The sequence below is a fragment of the Micropterus salmoides genome, unplaced genomic scaffold (genome assembly GCF_014851395.1).
Source record: "Micropterus salmoides isolate LMB-PRFRI ecotype aquatic unplaced genomic scaffold, ASM1485139v1 Ms_hic_scaffold_20, whole genome shotgun sequence".
Taxonomy (NCBI): domain Eukaryota; kingdom Metazoa; phylum Chordata; class Actinopteri; order Centrarchiformes; family Centrarchidae; genus Micropterus; species Micropterus salmoides.
The window spans coordinates 31349512-31371641 of NW_024041151.1; the positions used below are offsets into that span (position 1 = coordinate 31349512).

At 43.1% G+C, this 22130-nt stretch overlaps 1 protein-coding gene across 2 annotated transcripts in view; it reads right to left on the reverse strand.

The window, feature by feature from the left end:
- slc27a6 (solute carrier family 27 member 6) overlaps window positions 1–22130 on the reverse strand; it is a 45374-nt gene that overhangs the window by 10973 nt on the left and 12271 nt on the right. Inside the window, exon 5 of one of the 2 annotated variants that reach the window (XM_038733305.1) lies at window positions 13097–13291. The exons of the other annotated variant lie outside the window; for it this stretch is intronic. Coding sequence (XP_038589233.1) covers window positions 13097–13291 — 195 coding nt within the window. The remainder of the gene's footprint in view (window positions 1–13096; window positions 13292–22130) is intronic. 2 annotated transcript variants of the gene reach the window in all.

Sequence of the window (22130 nt, forward strand, 5' to 3'; positions counted from 1 at the left end):
TCAGGACATATCACCCTTTGTTTGAACCCACACATTTAGCAAAACTAGTGGAACATGTGACTGACAGATGGTTCTTGTTGCCGGTGTTGCCTTTTAGGTTGATTGTCCAAACATTAAACAGCTCTGCATGACTAGACTAAGTTTTCATCCTTGGTTCAACCTACAAAGACTGCATTTCCTGTTAAAGAAGACCAGAGAGCTGTCTATGGGAGAAAAGCAAGCCATTGTCAAGCTGAGAAAAGAAGGAAAATCGACCAGAGCCGTTGGACAAACATTGGGCATAGCAAGCACAACAATTTAGAATGTCCTGAAAAAGAAACAGACACAACAGACGTCCAACAGGTCGGCCAAGGAAAACAGTGGTTGATGACAGAAATATGGTGAGAGCTGTGAAGAAAACCCCCAAAACATCAAGAAGTGACATCAGCAACGACCTCCACAGTGCAGGGTGAAGGTATCACAATCCACTGTTGGAAGAAGACTCAGAGAGCAGAAATATAGAGGCCACACCACAAGATGCAAACCACTCATCAGCAGGAAGAAACGGAAGGCCAGATTGAAATTTGCAAAGACGCTCATCTCTATGAGCTGCAAAAGTTCTGGACCAAGATTAATCTCTAGCGTAGTGATGGGAAGGCCAAAGTGTGGAGAAAGAAAGGAATTGCTAATGAGCCGAAGCATACAAGCTCATCTGTGAAGCATGGTGGAGTAATGTCATGGCTTGGGCGTGCATGGCTGCTTCTGGAACAGGCTCATTAATATTTATTGATGATGGAACTGATGATGGTAGCAGCAGAATGAATTCAGAAGTGGACAGAAACATTTTGTCTGCCGATTTACGGAGAAATGAATTGAAACAAATGGGGAGGAAGTTTATCATGCAGCAGGACAATGAGCCAAAGCACACTGCCAACAAAACAAAGGACTTCATCAGGGGAAAAAGTGGAAGGTTTTAGACTGGCCAAGTCAATCACCTGACCTTAACCCAACAGAGCTGCATTTCAGCTCCTTAAGAGGAGACTGAAGGGAGAAACACCCCAAAACCAACAAGAACTGAAAGAAGCTGCGGTAAAAGCCTGGAATAGCATCACAAATGAAGAATGCAACAGTTTGGTGATGTCGATGGGTCGCAGGCTTGAGACAGTTATTGCAAGCAAGGGTTATGCCACCAAATTTTAAATGATTTACTTTAAGATTATTTGTTCCATTACTTTTGCTCACCTAAGAATGCTGTGGTCTAATACAAACGGAAATTCTGAACTCTGGTCTCATACTCATCTTTTGATCTTAAACCCAAATGTCTTCAGTGAACAACAAAAACAAAGGGATTTGCCTTACCGTTCCAATACTTTTGGAAGGGACTGAAAACAGCATATTTCTAGAGTTTATGATGAATTGTTTATTTTATTAGTTGATGGCATGTGATTGCAGCTGAAATAACATTTGTTTGTTTCCTGACATAAGCTATTATTTTATACCAATTTAATGTGTGCCCGTTATCCGGTTAGTATTCAATATACTTAAAATACTTACCCTTTCATACCTGTAAATTCAACATGTAATTCTGTGTTTGTTACAATTTTACAAAAAAGAACTGCTCAAGTAAACTTCAACAACATAAACCTGCTTCTCCTGGAATTTGTTTTTGAGAAGATGTTTAGGCTGACTGGATAGCATTGCTAGAAGCCGAAGGAGCCTGGAGGAGGCATGGGAGAGGCTGGAAGACACACATGGCTCACCAGAAGCCAGGTAACGCGCTCTTTACACCAAGCTCGAGAATTTCCCACAGGTGAGTGTGGAGCTTTTGTGGATCTTTGTCAAACTAGAAGAACTGTTGCTGGAGCTTGAGGCAGCAAAGGTGCATGGCTACCTATCTGGAATAGAATACTTAAGACACCTCCACCTGGGGCCGGAGGTCGCCAGCAGACCATGATTGTGACATTAAGAAAAGGTCAGTTTCAAGTTTTAATACAGTCTCTGATTCCAAAGTAGGTCTAAAGTGACCTTAGATAATTAAATTATCTCAACTGGCAGATGATAAATGTATTTAGTCTAATAGAGAGGAATGAATCAAAGCAATTAAATGTGTTGAGGAGTTTTCTACTGTCTCAGGCTTAAGAATGAACTTGAACAAATCTGTTTACTACACTACCGCTTAAGGACTGTGAACTATCAGAAGTTAATGGTATCCTGTGAAGTTACATACCTGGGTGTGATAAGAATGAAACAATCTGCAATAACCTAAACTTCAGCCCTATGATTGAACAAATAATGAAAAGGTTCCAAAATGCGGTGGATGAGGGATCTTTCACTGAATGGTTCTACTATCTAATGAGGGAATATCCAGATCTATGTATCCTTATCATTGGAATACTGAAATATACAAAGAATTAGATAAGATCCACTATCGGCTAACGTTAGTAAATAAATCTCTCCACATTTGCTTTTTGCCGTTAAATCCTTTCTTGCAGGCTAAAACAACAGTGGTACACAGAATAGTAACATGGGTGGCGTTAGTTGGTGAAGTAATGTGGAAAGCGTTATAATTTTCAACCAGATAACATTAGCAACTGCTCGCCGTTAGCCGGCGAGCTAACGTGACTTTCTCTGCGTTTCCCCAGCTTTACTAATGCTTTACTAACTTGGGCTGATGGGATTCAGCACATTAACCTTTTGTTGTTTTATGGTATTAGTGGACTGCATGTCGTGAGCTGCTGTTCGCCGCTGTAGTCATAGAGGCTCGGGAGCGCGCGCAGGGCTGAATCCAACTCGGAGACCTCACATTAAAAGCAGAATAGTGGCTGATGCAAGCAACGGAGAAAACAGGCGTGTGCTTAATTTCTGAGTGAGTTTTGAGGCCATTGACAATAAGGCAATGAAAACTTGATTTATTAAAATCAAAAACTTACATATAGTCCCTTTAAGTAATATTATATTTCTACTAAAATGTCAACTACAAAATCGATAAATTACCTCTGAAGTTATCAAACTTATATAAACAAGCTCTACTGGCCTGAAAATGTATAGATTGTATTTTATTCAAGCACATGATTGCTGTTATTATTCAGTCCAATAACACCAAAGTACGAATAAGATAGCGGACCAGAATCTTTTAATTTGGAACCACGCGCGAGGGCGTGAGACGGGATGCTCCACAGTCTTTGGTCGCTGCCACTAGGGGCGCTAAAGATAGTGGTCGCTGGATACTGGTTGGTGTGGTCGCTGCCACTAGGGGCGCTAAAGAGAGTGGTCGCTGGATACTGGTTGGTGTGGTCGCTGCCACTAGGGGCGCTAAAGAGAGTGGTTGCTGCCACACTGACGACTGTAATAAACCTTTTTCATAATTCTTTGTTAAATATTATATTATCGATTATGTCTACTATTGTGCACTATATATTGCAGTTTGTGTGGTTATAGCCTATCTACAGTAACAAATGATCTAGATCATAATAATTTGTTAAATATAGCCTACTAATGACTGATTATAACTATATTCTTATTGTTGCACTGTATAGATGGGTAGTGACTTTCATCCATTGTAATACAGTTGCATAGCATGATGTTTAGATTTAGATAACAGAAGACATCTACATGAGTTGTTTAATGACTCCCACATCATATCACATGTGAAACCATAAGATGATCATGGACCATATAATCAAAAACATTTTTTTGAATCACAATTTTGCCATTTTAAATAGCATCCTTAATCCTCTCTTCCATAGTGAGACTGCGGGGCCTCAGCCAGGAGACGGTAATCATCTACTTAGCTATCAGAAACAGTCATATTATTGTGTTTACATCTTCTGGTATTATTCCTAGAAAGAAACAAGATGGCTGGCTGGTCATGGTAGTTCTATATTTAAACACTTTAAATTTCAGTTTGTTGTGCCAATATTCTGTTAATTTTGGCTAGTCCCAAAATATGTGTGCGATCACCTACCAGGCTGCATCCTTTCCATCACTCATTTAATGTTTCCAGATTTTGATGTAATGAAATGAGATGAGATTCCATGTGACTTGGCCTGTTCACACTGTCAGCTGTGGCTCAGGAGATAGAGCGGGTTGCCCGTTAATCAGAAGGTTGGCGATTCAATCCCCGGCTCCTCCAGGCTGCATGTCGAAGTATCCTTGGGCAAGATACTGAACCCTGAATTGCCTCTGGTGGCTGTTCCACCAGTGTATGAATGTGTGTGAATGTTAGTTTCTGTTTGAGCACTTAGGCTCAGTGAATGAGTGTGTGTGAATGGTGAATGCAGATGTAGTGTAAAAGCGCTTTGAAAGCGCAGTCGACAAGACTAGAAAGGTGCTATACGGAGCATTTACATTCAGAAAAAGATCAGATCTGAGTCACATAAGGGCAAAAAAATCAGATTTGGGTCACATTGTCCGCCCAATTCGGACTTCAAAGCTGCTCTTCAGAAACCAATCATGGTCACAATTTGTGTGACAAGGAACAGAGAGGGGCCTTCCCACTATTTTTAGCGCCCTTAGTGGTAGCAACCAGTAGTCTGTGTGGCAGCGACCAGTGGTCTGTGTGGCAGCAATCACTATCTTTAGCCCCCCTAGTGGTAGCGACCAGTGGTCCGTGTGGCAGCCTGGCAGCAAGGCAGCAACCACTATCTTTACCGCCCTTAGTGGTAGCAACCAGTAGTCTGTGTGGCAGCAACCACTATCTTTAGCGCCCCTAGTGGTAGCGACCAGTGGTCTGTGTGGCAGCAACCACTATCTTTAGCGCAACTAGTGGTAGCGACCAGTGGTCTGTGTGGCAGCGACCAGTGGTTGGCGTGGCAGCAACCACACCACAGAATTGGCTACAACCCCCTCTCCGGAGCTCTGAGGCTCAGCCTGTCGGAGCCATTTGGACAATTCTACATGCAGATACTGAGTGCAATTCCTGTATTTTATTTATGTGTTAACATTTAACAGGTATCACTGTCGGCATATAGCTTGTTAGCTTAGCTTGTTACGCTAATTAGCCAGATACGAGCAGCCACAAGCTGCTAAGTTAGTGTAATTAACGTTAAGTAAGTAAGTTAGTGTGTTCTAACCGCAGCTTTTAATGAGTCAAAGACAAGTCAGCAAGAAGAGAGAAGCCAAAATGTAACGTTATTAGATTAACCTTAGTGTTATACATTAGGGTTAGAATGCTTTGAAGAAAAGGCGTCTGTGTGAAGTTGTAAGTAAAGGCTCAGCTCTCAGTTAGCTGATGTTATGTTAACGGTAACTATTACTAACGGGCGATGTGAGATTCAGCTACGTCCTGTAACGGAATCACTGCTCAGTTAGATACTAGTCAGATACTACTATAAGTGGCTGCATCTGATCCTGATGGACACGAAGGGTTTAAAGGCAGAGAGCCGAGGGGGGAGTGGCTGCGGAGTTCTGCCTGAAACTGTCACACCGAGGAGCACCGATGCCACTATTTGAGCTAGCTGTCTCTCCCGAGGAGAGCCGTGCACCTCCAAGTGTAACGTTACTGTTTAAAAACAATAACGTTATACTGTTCTTTGTGGGGTTCATCAGTGGGGATGATTGATTCGAAGTACATATTAAAGGCCGTTTTGAGTCATCAATAAGTTATTACACTCGGTAGATATAGCTCTCCTTGAGATTCAGCAAACAATCTGAGGGGATAACTGCGTTTGATCAGCAACCTTTCTGATAAGGAGCTTAAGAGGTGGATGCATAATTCGGCAGAACAGCTGTTGGAGGCTACCTGCAGAGATTTACATCTATCTTTTCTGTCAGCATATAATGAGCGTTTAGCCTGCAGACAGGTAGCTGGGCTGTAACTAGGGTGATGGTTTAGTTAGGGTGAGAAATTAGGAGCATGTGAGCCGCCTCTGAGTTTGTTTCTTATAAGGATCTTATTTTATATTTCTTATTGAACTCTCTTTATTTCAAGTCATACAAAACTACTTTTACATTTGTAACCTTTTAATATTGATGTTTAATTTATTGAACTATTTCTTGTGTATTAGGAATACATTGTTAAAATGTATCAGACTAATTATACATAATAAAAATCATTCTTCATTCATCATCAGTTTCCTATTTTAAATTTAAATAGTGCGATCTAAATTTAACAATATATTATAGTTAACAGATGTCAATGAAAACATTAAGATGTTATTTATAGGCTAACATTTTACATATGTTAGCAGAAAGTAAAAAATGAAAAGATTCATGTTATATACTGTTTTATTTTGACATTTCTTTAAGAGACAAATGTGACATTGACTGAGAAGTTACTCTGTAGTGAAAAACAAAGAATTATCTGCACGCTGAATAGTTTTGAAGCCCTGCAGGTGGTGTCATTTATTGCGACCTCTGAGAAGGTCTTGTGTGGTTTACATTGTATAGACTCAGCTATTTGCTACATGTGCATTCGGTCAGCTCTGAGACCTCCAAGTTTGCAAGGTCACAATAAAAACCACCTAGTGGGATTCATAATAACTCTGTGCAGATCAATCTTTGTTTCAGCACTTACCCACAGGATGGTTTGGATGTGCCCACATTATTCTGTTGTTTAAACTTGACTTAGCCACTTAGGCACTCTTATTATACAGTATATGGTTACAGGGTGTATGGCTCCTTATTAATCTTAAAGTATAAGATAGAAAGAAATACTCCTGCACACACAGAAATACACTGCATAATTACTTTTCAACATTTCATGTGAAACATGTTTGGGAGTATTTTCACTTTTTGCACTAGAATGATGTTCTTTAGCAAGAGTTCAGCTGTAATGTTTCATGTTTAATTTGTGGTATACGATTAGCTTTTCAGTAAGTAGTAAAGACAGGGAGCGCTAATATATATAGAAATTACTGCAAGAGAACCATAAACCATATCTTTTTTTAAATGGATCTATGATACAAAAATGGACAGTATTTAACTCAAAGTAAACAGAAGGAGAGAAGGCCTTTCCACATCTGTCCACCCCGTCAGCACAATGAGGACTCCCAGGTCTCTGCAGCTCTCTGGCACCAGGTGGGAGATCTGATCCACAGTGAGACTCTGGGAGGAAAATGTATAATAAATGCTTCAGGTGATATTAAATATTAAGTAAATACAGATGAGTCCTTCAAAAAAGAATATTGTGTTAAGTTAATTTTCTAACGTAATGTAATTCAAAAAGTGAATCTTTGATATATTCTAGATTCATTACACAAAGTGAAGCATTTCAAACCCTTTTTGTTTTCATCTTGATCATTACAGTTTACAGCTCTTGGAAATAAATGTATTAAAATGTTAGAATAAAGACATTTCTGCATTATAAATTATATCCAAATAAGTTAAATTACTCGTAACCGCTCATAACCAACGGTATGTAAAAGGGTTAATTGATTTGCTTCAAATTGTTCGTTTGAGCTGTAATGTTAAGTAAACTTAAGGTAATTAATAACTGATTCATAGTTAACTGTTAACGTTGGTCTCAACAAAATCTAACGTTAGTGTTGCAAAATAACGTTTCCACATTTATATATTAAAAAGCAGTTAAAACCTTGTTAAGTATAATGTCAATAATAGATATGTGAGTTATTTTAATATTCTCCGGTGTCTTACCTTGACTGTGAGCTGGTAATGTCCGTAAACTGGTAACAACACGGCCGCAGGTTCCAACCTCCACCGTACAGCACCGGAAGAGTAGCATGTAGCATTAGCTACTTAGCGGGAGCTAACGTCTCGGGTTACGTATGTAACCCTTGTTCCCCGTGTAGGGGAACAAGACACTGCATCGGTGACGACACTATGGGAACGCCTCTGGGCGTGGCAGGGCTGAACTATGAATGAAACTACTCCAATCCTATTGGTGTTACTATAACGGTAGTGTGTGACGGCGTAACCGGAGGGGGTATATAAGCACGCCGGCACATAGGACACATTAGCCCTTTCTATGAAGCAAGGCACTCCAGGCGGGGTGAGGTGTGGCGGACCGACGCAGTGTCTCGTTCCCCTTCTCAGGGAACAAGGGTTACATACGTGACCCGAGACGTTCCCCTTTGAGGGAACTCGAACTGCGTCGGTGACGACACTATGGGAACGAGATACCCACTTAGGCCATGCCGAAACCCCGCCTGCCCCCAGCGTGCAGAACCTGACGGCAGGACTAGGAGGAGAGCGCACGGGTGCCGGGTGCAGAAGGTAGGTCCAGACTGTAAAACCGGATAAAAGTGTGAGGGGTGGCCCAGCCAGCCGCGTCACACAAATCCTGGAGTGACGCCCCTGCGAGGAGGGCCCTAGAAGCCGCCATGCCTCTAGTAGAGTATGCCCTTACGGCCATAGGTGAAGGCAAACCGCGCACCTGATAGGCCAGGGAAATAGTCTGAACGATCCAGTTTCTGATGGTGTGTTTAGAAGCGGGGAGCCTTGGGGGACCCGAAACACACTTCTCTGACCGGCAGGGCAATTAATTCTATGGCCCCTTTCTTCAGCAGAGAGCGGACTTCCTGTCCCAACACCTGGCTCTGTTCTGCGTGTACTGTAGTCCCAACCATCCCGCAGAATCTGGGGGGGGCAAACCCGGAACTGCAGCCTGTAGCCATCTACTACTGTGCGCAGGACCCACAGGGAAATGTTCACGAGGCTTCGCCAAGCTTCCGCGAACTTCGCCAAGGGGACCAGCCCCTCGGGGCTGGTGGCCGGTGTCCCACGGGAATCCCCGGTGGCGCCTTGAAGTGGAGAACCGCCAGGGAAGGCTCGCCGGTGAACCACGGTTTGTGAGCCCAGTCGTGTTCCGGCTGCCGCCCCTCGGGGCGGACAGATCGTCCCGAGCGCTGAAGCGGTGGGAGAAACAACGCCTGTTGATGGAGCCACCATGAGAGAGGGGACCTCGATCGGCCTCTCTCCGGGGAAGGGGGGCAGGGAGGGGGAGGAGGCGGGGGGTGGTGGTGGTTCCCCCTACTCGAGGTCTCAGGACCTCTTCCCCCCGGGCCCGCCGAGACTGAATGACGGTCCTCAGATCCGTCTTCCCGGGGGGCTGTGGGCGAGTGCGCCGTCTTGCGTCCCAGGTTGGTTGAGGGGGATCCCGCAAAGCGACGCTGTGCTTCTGGTTGTGGCGGTAGGTGCTGGATGAAGGCTGCGTCCGCCTTTCCTGAGCTGTCGCAGTCCTGGAGTCTGACCGGCGGGGGAGATATCGCTCAAACGCCTCTCCCTGAGTTTTGCCGTGCTGGAACCTGTTGACGACAGCATCCACTGCTTCGCCAAACAGGCCAGAAGGCGAGAGGGGCGCATCCAGGAGAAAAGCCCTCTCCTTCCCCTGGATGCCTGATAGGTTGAGCCACAGATGGCGCTCCGTAGCCACCAAAGCCGCCATGGATCGGCCGATGGAACGGGCCGTTTCCTTGGTCACACGGAGAGCCAAGTCCGTCGCTCTACGGAGCTCCGTCAGGTCCTCCTCAGAGGGACCTCCCCCTACGTGACAGTCCCAAAGGAGAGCAGCCTGGTATGCCTGCAAGACAGCCATTGTGTGTAGGCTGGCACCAGCTCGACCCGCTGCCATGTAGGCCTTGCCCACCAAATCGGCCATCAACCGACATGGCTTGGTGGGGAGCGCCGGCGTCCGGAGGGATGAGGCGAGGTTGGGAGAGAGGTAGCTAGCCAGTGCCTCCTCCACTCGTGGCATCGCTCCGTAGCCGTATTGTCTGATTTCTGTAACGTTGCCGTAGTCCAGCCGGGGGGACATAGACAGCCGCGCAGAGAAGGGTTTATTCCATGATCTACACAACTCATTGTGATCATGGAAAAAATGGTAGGGGCCGACGCGGGGGTGGCACTCGGTGTTGCAGAAACCGCTCATCTAGTTTGCTGCCTACCGATAGCTGCTGCACCGCCCGTGGCCAATCAATGTGCAGCTTGGCCACGGCCCGCGTCACCACTTCGAACAACTCCTCGTATCCTGGCGAGGGCTGATGACGTTCCGTTTCCTCCATGCTAAGCACATCTAGCTCCTCAGAGCCAGATCGTGTCAGCCTCTCCGGACTCACCCCTCGAGTGGGAGAAACTGAGAAACGGGCTCCCGATCGGGAATGAGGGGAGGAGGATTCCGCGGACGAGGACCAGAAAAAGGCCTCAGCCGTTCCGGCACCCTCGCGATCTCGCATTGTGACCCCAGGATCGGACCCGCCGCGATGCCTCAGCGACCGCGGGGCCTGTGCCACTAGGGGAGCGCATCCGACCATCCTCTAGGAAGAGAGCCGCTCGAGACCTCAGGACCCTCAGGGGCAGGGCCTCGCAATGGTCGCAGGCAGCCCCCTCGAGAGCCGCCTGAGCATGCGACATCCCCAGGCGTGAGACGCACATCCCATGGGTATCACCCTCCGTGATGAAACGCTCACATGGAAAGACACACTGTCGGAATCACTTCGACATGATCTGCTGCTTCGTCTCGACGTCAGGGAGGATAATGGAGCTTCCAAACATAGCCATAGTGCCTGCTGAATAGAAAGAAGCTAATGTGTCCTATGTGCCGGCGTGCTTATATACCCCCTCCGGTTACGCCGTCACACACTACCGTTATAGTAACACCAATAGGATTGGAGTAGTTTCATTCATAGTTCAGCCCTGCCACGCCCAGAGGCGTTTCCATAGTGTCGTCACCAATGCAGTTCGAGTTCACTCTGTCACGTCGAGCTAGGCGGCAACACATCACCTCAGCTCCACCCACGACCCGCCTCTTTGCCCATTTCTGGTCATCCGGGAGTGACACACGGTGACGCGCTTCCAAGATGGCGCCGCCCAGCTACGCCCAATTCGGGCTTCAAAACTGCTCTTCAGAAACCAACGGGTGACGCCACAGACGCTACGTCCATTTTTATATACTGGGGGCCTTTCCGAAACTAGACCCTCGCCACTTCCACTCCGACACGGAGTGAACTCTTTGACCAAAGTCAGCCTCCAGGCCAAATTGAGCTCCCTAACCCGCGGAGGGTTTAAATACAGCGACAACTTTCGGATGTACTACCCTATCTCCCCTGCATAAATAGGATCTGACGTTACCGCTGCACTCACCGCTATAATACGTTAATCAAATAAATAAATAAACAGTGGTATTAAGATTCAGAATTAATGTTGAGGAAAAGTGTGTTTTTTGCAATAACGAAACTGAAAGCATTTGTCATTCAAGTTTTTTCAGATTACATTTACAAAAATTTATCTATTCTTTTATGAAAAGATTGATATTCATTGTAAAGAAAAGCCTATATATTTGAACCTCTTTAACTTAGCCTATATGAAAAACGTTACATTCACAAATACAACATTTCAGTATAAATCATATGGGCTATGCTGTTAACCTGTGAATGGTGACGTGACAATGTTTGTGTAGTTTTGAAATAAAAAATCCTACATGTTAACCGGCGAAGTCACACGGAACGCAAATTGAAAGAAAGGTCCCCCATCGTGCAGCAAAGGATGTTACACACCTTCAACAAGCCAGCATCGGTGCTAACTCGGCATTTGAGGGTTGAACAACCCACTACCAGTCTGCCCTCATTGGTTTCAGATGGCACTCAATGTGGCGGACCATCCACATGAACGCGCAAACAGAGTGGAAGTATGTAGGGAGAGGGAGTAGCAAGCAGTTTCGGAAAGGCCCAGTCTACGGTACTGATTCGCATTAAGGTTGTACCCAGGTTCCATTTTTCAAAAGCAAGACAATCTGTTATTTTCCCAGGAGTTGAGGATAAGTGTGAAAGATGTCTGAACCCACATTGTCACTTGAGCCACATGTTTTTCCTGTTGAATCTCTGATTGAATGGGCCCCTCTTACAAACCAACTGGCCCCAGCCTGGCCCCCTTAATAAAACTGGTATAGAACTGCCACTGGCCCTGTAGGGGAAATCACAGTGCCTTACTGATGTTGTGTTTTACTTAAAACTTGAGAAAGTTAAGTACACAATGAGAGGAAACACGGACAAGTTTTTTCCCCCATCTGGCAGCCTTTTCTATCATATATGTTACCAGACTAAGTTCTCTTATATTTTGCTGTATGTATAACTTTATGTAAGCCAGGGTGGGAGGGATCTGGGTGGTTTTGTTGGTTATGTTCCTTTTCTTTTTCTTATTTTCTGTTATCTGTTTAAAATCAAAATTTTAAAGGTTGCCCATTTTCATGTAACTTGATTCAGTTTTCAATAAAAAATATGTTGCAACAAAAAAAAAGTCACCTGAAGAAGGTTGTGAATGAGTTACCACCCCTGGATCCTCAAGCAGACATACTTCAGATTCTTGGCAGAGACGTTTTGAGAGTGCATAAGGTCAGGAAAAAAAAAATCAATGGGCCTCACAATGGTCATTTGCTCAGAAGTTGGACCTTGGATGGGTCAATGTGGGAGAGGTTTGTCTTGGGATTGGGGGTGTCTCTCAAGATTACAATCTTAGAGAATGGTCAACCAAGTTACCTTCATCCCTGCAGCAATCAAGTGGAGGTCAAAGAAAGATTTGGCTATATCTTTGGTCATCACTAGAGGAACAGAACCTGGGTCAGTCCATCTTCCATCACCTGAGTACCATTATTCATTTTCCGTCTGTACCACCAATACTTTTAGGGTATGAATTTCTGTGTGGATATTGTGTTGGCTGGACCCCCCAACCCTCTCTTGCCCTCGCTCTCTCTCACATGCTCTAGATGAAAAGCGCAATGAGATAACTGTTGTTGTCAATTAGCTCTATATAAATAAAATATAATTGAATATTAGCTGTCTCATCCAACTTTATTTAACACTGCTCTGCCAAAGGAAAAGCATTGATTCATAATAAAATAATTAATATGTATATCAATAAAGATCCATTGGGAAAACGCAAACATTAACCCCAAACACATTTGCTCTTTTTATGCATTGTAAGTTTTAAGAGGCCTGTAACTGAGTGTAACTGTAAAATCTTTGTCTAAATAGTAGAATAATTAGCAGTGGATGACATGTCATGGTGTATCTTTTCATTTGCCTTTTGCATCTTCTGCAAAAGGCAGAAGATTCTGGAGTCTAGAGTCTCTTGTTCTGGTCTTGCACTTACAGTTAGTACTTGCGTGGCATTCCACCCCCTCATCACATATTGCACACCTCCCACCTTAAGGTTAGCAAGCACTCACCCTGTAGAAAAAGTTGGAGCGACCCACAGTTCCAATCTTGCCGATGTGGTTCATGAAACAAAGGTTTCCCTCAGTGGAGCCGTACACCTCGCACATTTTAATGGCTCCAAAGCGACAGTGGAACTCCCGCCAGACATCCTGCCGCAGCCCGTTCCCGACTCCCATTCGCACCTTGTGAACTTTATCCACCTCTGTCTGATGGAGGGAGAAGGACGTGATGTCATCAGCAGAATACATCTGACAGAGGACAACTGATCATTTCTCAATGATGTGTAACTGCTTGCTTTTCAAGAATGTATTCCATGTACAATGGGGCCAAAAAGTATTTAGTCAGCCACTGATTGTGCAAGTTCTCCTACTTAGAAAGATGAGAGAGGTCTGTAATTTTCATCATAGGTACACTTCAAACTATGAGAGACAAAATGAGAATAAAACAATCCAGGAAATCCCATTGTAGAGTTTATTTGTAAATTATGGTGGAAAATAAGTATTTGGTCAATAACAAAAGTTCAACTAAGTCTCCAGCAGGTTTGCACACACTGTAGCTGGTATTTTGGCCCATTCCTCCATGCAGATCTCCTCTAGAGCAGTGATGTTTTGGGGCTGTCGCTGGGCAACACGGACTTTCAACTCCCTCCACAAATTTTCTATGGGGTTGAGGTCTGGAGACTGGCTAGGCCACTCCAGGACCTTGAAATGCTTTTTATGGAGCCCGAGCGGTGTGTTTGGGATCATGTCATGTTCCATCTTCAAGGCTCTCACTAATGGAAGGAGGTTTCGGCTTCGGCTTAAAATCTCACGATACTTGGCCCTGTTCATTCTTCCCTTTACACGAATCAGTTTTCCTGTCCCCTTTGCAGAAAAACAGCCCCAAAGCATGATGTTTCCTGCCCCATGCTTCACAGTAGGTATGGTGTTCTTGGGATGCAACTCTGCATTCTTCTTCCTCCAAACACGACGAGTTGAGTTTTTACCAAAGAGTTCTATTTTGGTTTCATCTGACCACATGATATTCTCCCAATCCTCTTCTGGATCATCCATACGCTCTCTGGCAAACTTCAGACGGGCCTGGACATGTACTGGCTTAAGCAGGGGGACACGCCTGGCGCTGCAGGATTTGAGTCCCTCTCAGCGTAGTGTGTTACTGATGGTAGTCTTTGTTACTTTGGTCCCAGATCTCTGCAGGTCTTTCATCAGGTCCCTCCGTGTAGTTCTGGGATTTTTGCTCACCGTTCTCATGATCATTTTGACCCCACGGGATGAGATCTTGCGTGGAGCCCCAGATTGAGGGAGATTATCAATAGTCTTGTGGGTCTTCCATTTTCTTACAATTGCTCCCACAGTTGATTTCTTCACACCAACCTGCTTGCCTGTTGTAGATTCACTCTTCCCAGCCTGGTGCAGGTCTACAATTTTCTTCCTGGTGTCCTTCGACAGCTCTTTGGTCTTGGCCATGGTTGAGTTTGGCGTCTGACTGTTTGAGGCTGTGGACAGGTGTCTTTTATACAGATAACGAGTTCAAACAGGTGCCATTAATCCAGGTAACGAGTGGAGGACAGAAGAGCGTCTTAAAGAAGAAGTTACAGGTCTGTGAGAGCCAGAAATCTTGCTTGTTTGTGGGTGACCAAATACTTATTTTCCACCATAATTTACAAATAAATTCTACAATGTGATTTCCTGGATTTTTTCCCCTCATTTTGTCTCTCATAGTTGAAGTGTACCTATGATGAAAATTACAGACCTCTCTCATCTTTCTAAGTAGGAGAACTTGCACAATCAGTGGCTGACTAAATACTTTTTGGCCCCACTGTAATTAGGGCCCGAGCACGACCGTGTGAGGTCCCTATTGAATTTGCTCGGATTATTTTTTTTTTTTTTTTTTTTTTTTTTTTTTTTCTTTTTTCTGCAAAGTAGGCCCAAATGACATGGCCTAAACATACTCGAAAACTCACCAAAATTTGCAAACATGTCAGAACCGGTGAAAAATTTCGTATTCTACAAGTTTCGCACATGGGCGTTGCAAAATGACTCGCTAGCGCCACCTAGAAAATTGGAAAAAATTAGCCCCTCGTTCACGTTCAACCTACATGTACGAAATTTTCTGGGGACATGTATCATGTCAAGACGCACAAAAAAGCCTCAAGAACCCATAGCCTAAACTCAACAGGAAGTCGGCCATTTTGAATTTTATGGCCATTTTTGGATGATTTACACACTTCGTACTTTAACTAACTCCTCCTAGGGATTTAGTCGGATCGACGTCAAATTTCTGCTGTGCCTTCTAAAGGCATTGACGATGAAAAGTTGTGCTATTTGCGCGTTTTCGTCAATGGGCGTGTCCGTGGCGTCGATGATTCGCAATGAAACAGGAAGTTGTTGTAACTTCAGTGTACATGCTCACATCTGGACCAAACTGTACATCTAGGATGAGAGTCCCGCCCTGAACACATGTACATGCCGACATTCACCCACAGTCATAGCGCCACCTGCTGGCAACAGAAAGTGACCTTTAACGAAGCAGCCCCCACCGCACGTTTCACCTACGTGCACGAATTTTCTGTGGTACGTGTATCTTGTCCAGACGCACAAAAAAGTCTTTTGGAGCCATAGCCTAAACCCAACAGGAAGTCGGCCATTTTGAATTTTACGTCAAATTTTGGATGATTTACACACTTCGTACTTTAACGAACTCCTCCTAGGGATTTAGTCCGACCGACCTCAAATTTTGGCTGTGCCTTCTAAAGGCATTGAAGATGAAAAGTTGTGCTATTTGCAAGTTTTCGTCAATGGGCGTGTCCGTGGCGTGGCGTCAAAGATCAGCTCTTCGCCATGACACGGAAGTTGTCGTAACTTCAGTGTACATGCTCACATCTGGACCAAACTGTACATCTAGGATGAGAGTCCCGCCCTGAACACATGTACATGCTGACATTCACAGACAGTCATAGCGCCACCTGCTGGCAACAGGAAGTGACTTTTAACGAAGCAGCCCCCGCCGCACGTTTCACCTACGTGCACGAATTTTCTGTGGTACGTGTATCTTGTCCAGACGCACAAAAAAGTCTCTTGGAGCCATAGGCTAAACCCAACAGGAAGTCGGCCATTTTGAATTTTACGTCAAATTTTGGATGATTTACACACTTCGTACTTTAACGAACTCCTCCTAGGGATTTAGTCCGACCGACCTCAAATTTGTGCTGTGCCTTCTAAAGGCATTGAAGATGAAAAGTTGTGCTATTTGCGAGTTTTCGTCAATGGGTGTGTCCGTGGCGTGGCGTCAGAGATCAAGTCTTCGCCATGACACAGGAAGTTGTTGTAACTTCAGTGTACATGCTCACATCTGAACCAAACTTTACGTGCTTGATAACTCTCCCACCCCGCTATGGAGGACCGATCCTGACACAGTCAGAAATAAATACAGAAATAAATAAATGCTCAATAAATAAATAAGCATCCAATTAAATACACAAAAAAATTAAGTAAATAAATAAATGTAGGTAGTAATTAAATTATACAAGGAGACATAAATGTATATATTTTAATTAGTGCCTTTACTTATTCACCTTTGTTATAATTACCTTATTTGTTTATTCAACTTTATTTATTACTAATTTTTTAATGTATTTATTTATGTGTGTGTTTTAATATTTTTGTCTGTTTTATTCTTCCTTTGTATTTATTTACCTTATTTATTTTCACCCATGGTATTTATTTCTGCCTGTCTTTTTTAAATTTTTGTATGCATTTCTGCCTCATTATGCAAATGAGGAGGGGCTGTGTCTCAAGGGGTCATCTTCTCTGCTATTGGTGGACCAGTCAGACAGGAGAGCTCCTACTCTGCCTGCAGACATCAACGATCTTGCCCCTCACACAGTCAGATGGCTTCCTTCAGTGCGCTGAGGTGTTTAACAACTCTGAAGACAATACTACCAGCAATGTCTTCCTTCTCTTTTCATGTAGACGCTCCAACAGACAGTGCTATCAGTTTGCTGCATGCATGGACACAGAACTGCGGTATAGAGAGAAGCACACGGTCAGCTGGCTGCAGCTAAATCTGGAGTGCACTCGTATTCAATTCTGTATGGTAAATTCAGTTTTAACGGAGCAGAGCGAGCTGACAGGCAGAGTTAGAGACTTTTTCTGTCCGTTTCTCTCTTTACAAAGACGCATGTTGCAGTCAGAGTCTTCTCTGAGATGCGAGCACGACATACAACACAATTTATCAAATTACACATCGGATATACAGTATGAAAATAAGATTGATTGGATTATACTCACAGGAAGTATAAAACCTGTTACATGTGTCTATTAAAAGTAAAGTAACACAAAAATGTCCGGGAAATTACTTTACTTAGATTTAAGTACTGCAGTTGTACATTTGAAATACCTTCCTACCTTTCTGATAGGAAGCCTTCTTGAGGTGGTATAAAACATTTCTTCTTATATTCTGATTTGAGTTGTGGACAACTATGACCACATGAATTAAAAAAATTAAACATTTCACTGCCCAAGTCAGCTATAACACAAGTCTTGTTCATCAGACTACATGCTGTACAATATTTGTGGACAGATTTTGTCCCAGGATTTATTATGCATTTCTTCTTCTTCGTTGCATGATTTAGAATAATAAGGTGAGAAATGGGTCTGTTCTGAGTTCATCCTGCACTGCAGCAGCTAATAAAGTCCATTTAATCCCAAAAACGCTTTTCTTTTAGGCAGGCTGGAGCAGAAAACAACTCACCTTTCTCAAGTTGTACAGTAATGTCACATGTGTATGAAGGTGGATCAAACAAGGTAATCTTAAATGTCAAAGTAGAGAGGAGCCTAGTAGGCCTATTTATTTTCATTCATTACACAATATGAATAAGCTATGCAGACAGATGTAAAGAAAGAACATCTTTTTCTTCTGTTCTCTACTTGTTATAGTTACACAGTATTAGGGGTGTGGGCTGTATTAAAAGTATCCACTGTTCTCCCATGCTCTAACACACAGTAACGATGAAATGTGTGCTGTTCTCACATTCTTCCTCTGTATGTACACATAAACAACAAGGCAGGGAAATATAAAAGGAATTTATTTTATTGTTTGGGTACATTATTGTTCAGTGTACATGGTCACATCTGAACCAAACTTTACGTGCTTGTTAACTCTCCCACCCCGCAGACATCTACACGTCAATACCGATTTATATTCATAGCGGCAAGTGCTATGTAGCTCCACATAGGGGACACAGGAAGTGACATATAACACCTTCATGCGGCGTCGGAACCGCGTAGGAAATTCACAGCCGCACCGGCAGAGCTCCAGAATATGCAACTCGGCCGGCTCACGCGCGGACGCGCTTACAAGTGCGAGGGCCCGCCCAACGCTGCTTGCAGCTTTAATTTACATGTTATCATTAATATAATAGGAATATACAGGAAAAAGGGCATTAAACTACAAAAATTTAATGTACTGAAGATAACGAGCAAAAATTTTAAAGATTCACAATCCAGCTGCTTTTATAGTATAGAAATTTCAATGTTATAATTTCAGTGCAAAGACAATGCTTTTTTTCTGCAAAGTAGGCTTAAGGATTTCCAATTTATTAATTGCAACTTGCAATTAAATTGAAATTGTTTCAATAGAATAAAGGTGAAAAAGTAGTGAAGTTAAGAAGTTAGACAGTCTGCCCATGTCTTTTTGACTTAGGTGCAAAAGTACACTTTTAAAATGATGAGGAAACAGAAAAACTAATTAACAGTGTTTTTTAGAAATCTATATATAGACATGTGATTTACTGTGTTAAAGACATCTGAAGAACAAATCAAAACCTTAAACTAGAAAAGTGCACTCAGTAAAGTGCAGGGTAGCTGAGTCCAGCGTGTATGCATGAAGTAGTGGAATAAAGGGGAGAAAGTTTATTTGTATAGTTTAATGTAAGTTTTCTTATATAGATGTATGCAATAAATCGCATGATCTTCTTGCGATTAATCGCATAGTTATGCGCAAAATTGAATAATGAATTCTAAAGTAGTGTATTGCACACTTTCAATTTAAATGTACTGCTATATACACACAACGTGGTTTGCAAACACTTTAAACAAATAAGGTGCTTTTTACCAGCAGCATTCTCTTTACACAGTAGCAATAAAATATTTCTTGTAAATCTCAACTTAAACATTAATGTAATCAAATCAAATATTAAACCAAAGCTATTTGCCACTGCCAGGGCATTACCTTTTATCTAGCTTGTCTAGAACAAGTTACCATCAGAGTCCAGTTTTCTTGGGGGGGGTTTCTGAACAGGTATCAGCAGAAACAGTTTTCTTTTATCAGGGAGCAGCAGAAACAGATGTTCAATCAGTTGCAAGTTTCCCTGTTAGAGTGAGGTGAAGTGGTCGAGCAGGTGTAGTGACAAACGGGCGTGTTCCCGTGAAACTGTTGCGGTTGTTTTCGCCTCACTCATACGCCCGCCAGCTGCCAAAGTTGAATTGTCTTGAACTTTTTGTACGTGACGCAAAGCACAACCTCACCTGTGACCCATGGTTTGACTGTATGTGTATTCAAAGCCAGTGAGCAACGGACTTTCAAAATAATAATAATTTTTTTTAAAAACTGTTAACGTGAGATAAAATAATTGTCGGCGTTAATTCATGCATAAACGTGATAATAACGTGTAAACGTACCCAAACCTATTATTATTATTTATTTATTTTACTGTGTGAACCTGAAGCAGCATTAGGCGAAACGCATCGCTCACAATAAATATAATAAAGTAATTTCAGTGTGCTTGTTTTCGTTTGTAGCTTGTAGTCTTATCCTGCGACCTACCAGCACCTGACTTTTGTTGCTGTGCATGGGGAATTTCCTGTTTTATTGTTTCTTTGTAACTTGAGCATGAGGATTCATAGATTCTACATGCAACGTCTCATGCAGATCGGATACACTACCATTTTGAAAAACAATTACACGCAGAAATAGACGTGGCCTATGTCACGAGACGCAGTTTAATTCAGGAAAAGGGTCCATATAAGGTTTTTGAATGTGTGACATAATAAGTGGGATACAGCTCAAAATGCATTTCCTTGATTGTTGCGCCACCTGCTGGTTTAGACCAAAGAATGATTTCTACATACGGAAAAATAAAAATCTGAGCGATTTCAAGAGGGATCCCAGCATCACTGGTATTGCAAAGAAGCTGGGCCCCCTTAAACAACTGACATACAATCAGCATGGGGGCTTTGGAGCCCCTGATGGTCTGATGCAGAGGGACAGTAGCCTGCTTTGCTTCAGTTGGTAATCCAGCCCTGCGTGTATCGACCACCGGTGGCAGACAACACACCTTGAGCAACACTCAACTGTGAAGGAAGAACTGGGGCCTGGACCACGAAGCAGGATTTGAGTTTATCGAGGTAACTTCGGGGTTAACCCTGGGTTTTCAGTACCACGAAGGTGGTTCACTTACCGGGGTAGATCACCATGTTAACTTATGCTGAACAGCTTCGGAGCAGGTTATGTTCCAGATAAGAGATCAACTCAAGCCGCCTTCGCAGCTCTCTTGGAAAATGACATCCCCATCTGTAGGAAAACCCACAGACTGTTTTATAGGCTGCTTTATGTTTGCTGTGGTTATACGGATAAACTCTTGTAGGCTATAGCAATATCATCCTACAGAGACTGATTAAAAGCCTTAGGCTATTGTTGCCTACAGGTTTTTATAGTAGTTGTGTTTAATATTTTTTATTTGCTACCAGTTCGTTTCACACAGCCTGACGCAGCCGTTAAAATAAATGGGTTTCATTTTTCTTATGTGAGGCTGAATATTATGAGCAGTTTGGTAGGGATATTGAAATACTAAATTTTAATATGAGGCTATCTATTTTAGGTTAGTATAGCTTTCTTATAGGCCTACTACAGAGACTGTAGTCATGTTCCGTCCCACCTTTTGCGATTTGGTCACAAAAGGTGGGACGGTGAGTTTTCAGTAGCCTAAATGTTGAGATTCAGTCTTTCAACCACTATTTGAGCACATTTTATGGCATGAATGGAGTTTTCGTTTCATTGCTTTATGAAGTTGATGTAGAACATTAATTTAGAATGTTGGGAACACTTTTGAGTGTGTTAAATTAATCTCATTTTTGAAGTGACGACTAGTTTTTTAAAGCGAGGGGGAATGGCCCGAGTTTTTTAATGTGGAGACGCCGACACAGCCGAGCTGAAACAGTAAGGCTAATATTTTCATACAGCTCATAAGAACACATCAAATCAAAGCATTATTATAGACTACGCCTGTTCATTTAGGCATTCACACTGTCTGCGATTTTCTGTCCCCCTGCATGTGTCAGCTGCAGGCGTGCCTCTAAGACCATGTCGTATATCTGTAGTGTTAAAGTTTAATCCTAATTCATAAAATATGACGCTCTGCTGACAGTGGACTTGTTCATGTCTGTGATTGGTCATCTGCTGCTAACACCACCTCTTTTATGTGAACGCGCTCCCGCCTGGATTGGGAAACCCTGGGTTGACTTGCTTTGTGTCCTCAATGATGAGTTCTATAGTATTTGCCATGTTTGCACATTGAACACAGTGCATGATGACAGCATACAAGCAGTAATCAGTACTCACGCTTGTGTGCGGACATTGCACCTTGTGAAAAGGTGCTTATGTCCTCATCTTTTATTTGACAATCAATGGTAAGGACAGTCAATGCCAACCTTCCACCCACATGGCCAAATAACAGAAGAAGAGTGACAAAGAGGACTTTGAGTTTTGCCCTCATACTGTGAGTACGTGCATGTCTATTTGTCCACCATAAGAGGATGCAAATACTAAAAGAAAGGTGTTACTTGATTTACAAGAAGCAGTGACTGTAAATGATTCTCTCTGCCTAATGATAAATGAAAATATAGGATAGACGAAAACACTAAGATACTTTGAAGATCAATGTTTTTGGTTTGAGTTTCAGAATCACGACGAAGCACTTCTTTCTAAACTTACCTAAACAAAGGAATTCCTAACAAGACATGTGAGAAAAAAGTGACTTTGTACATT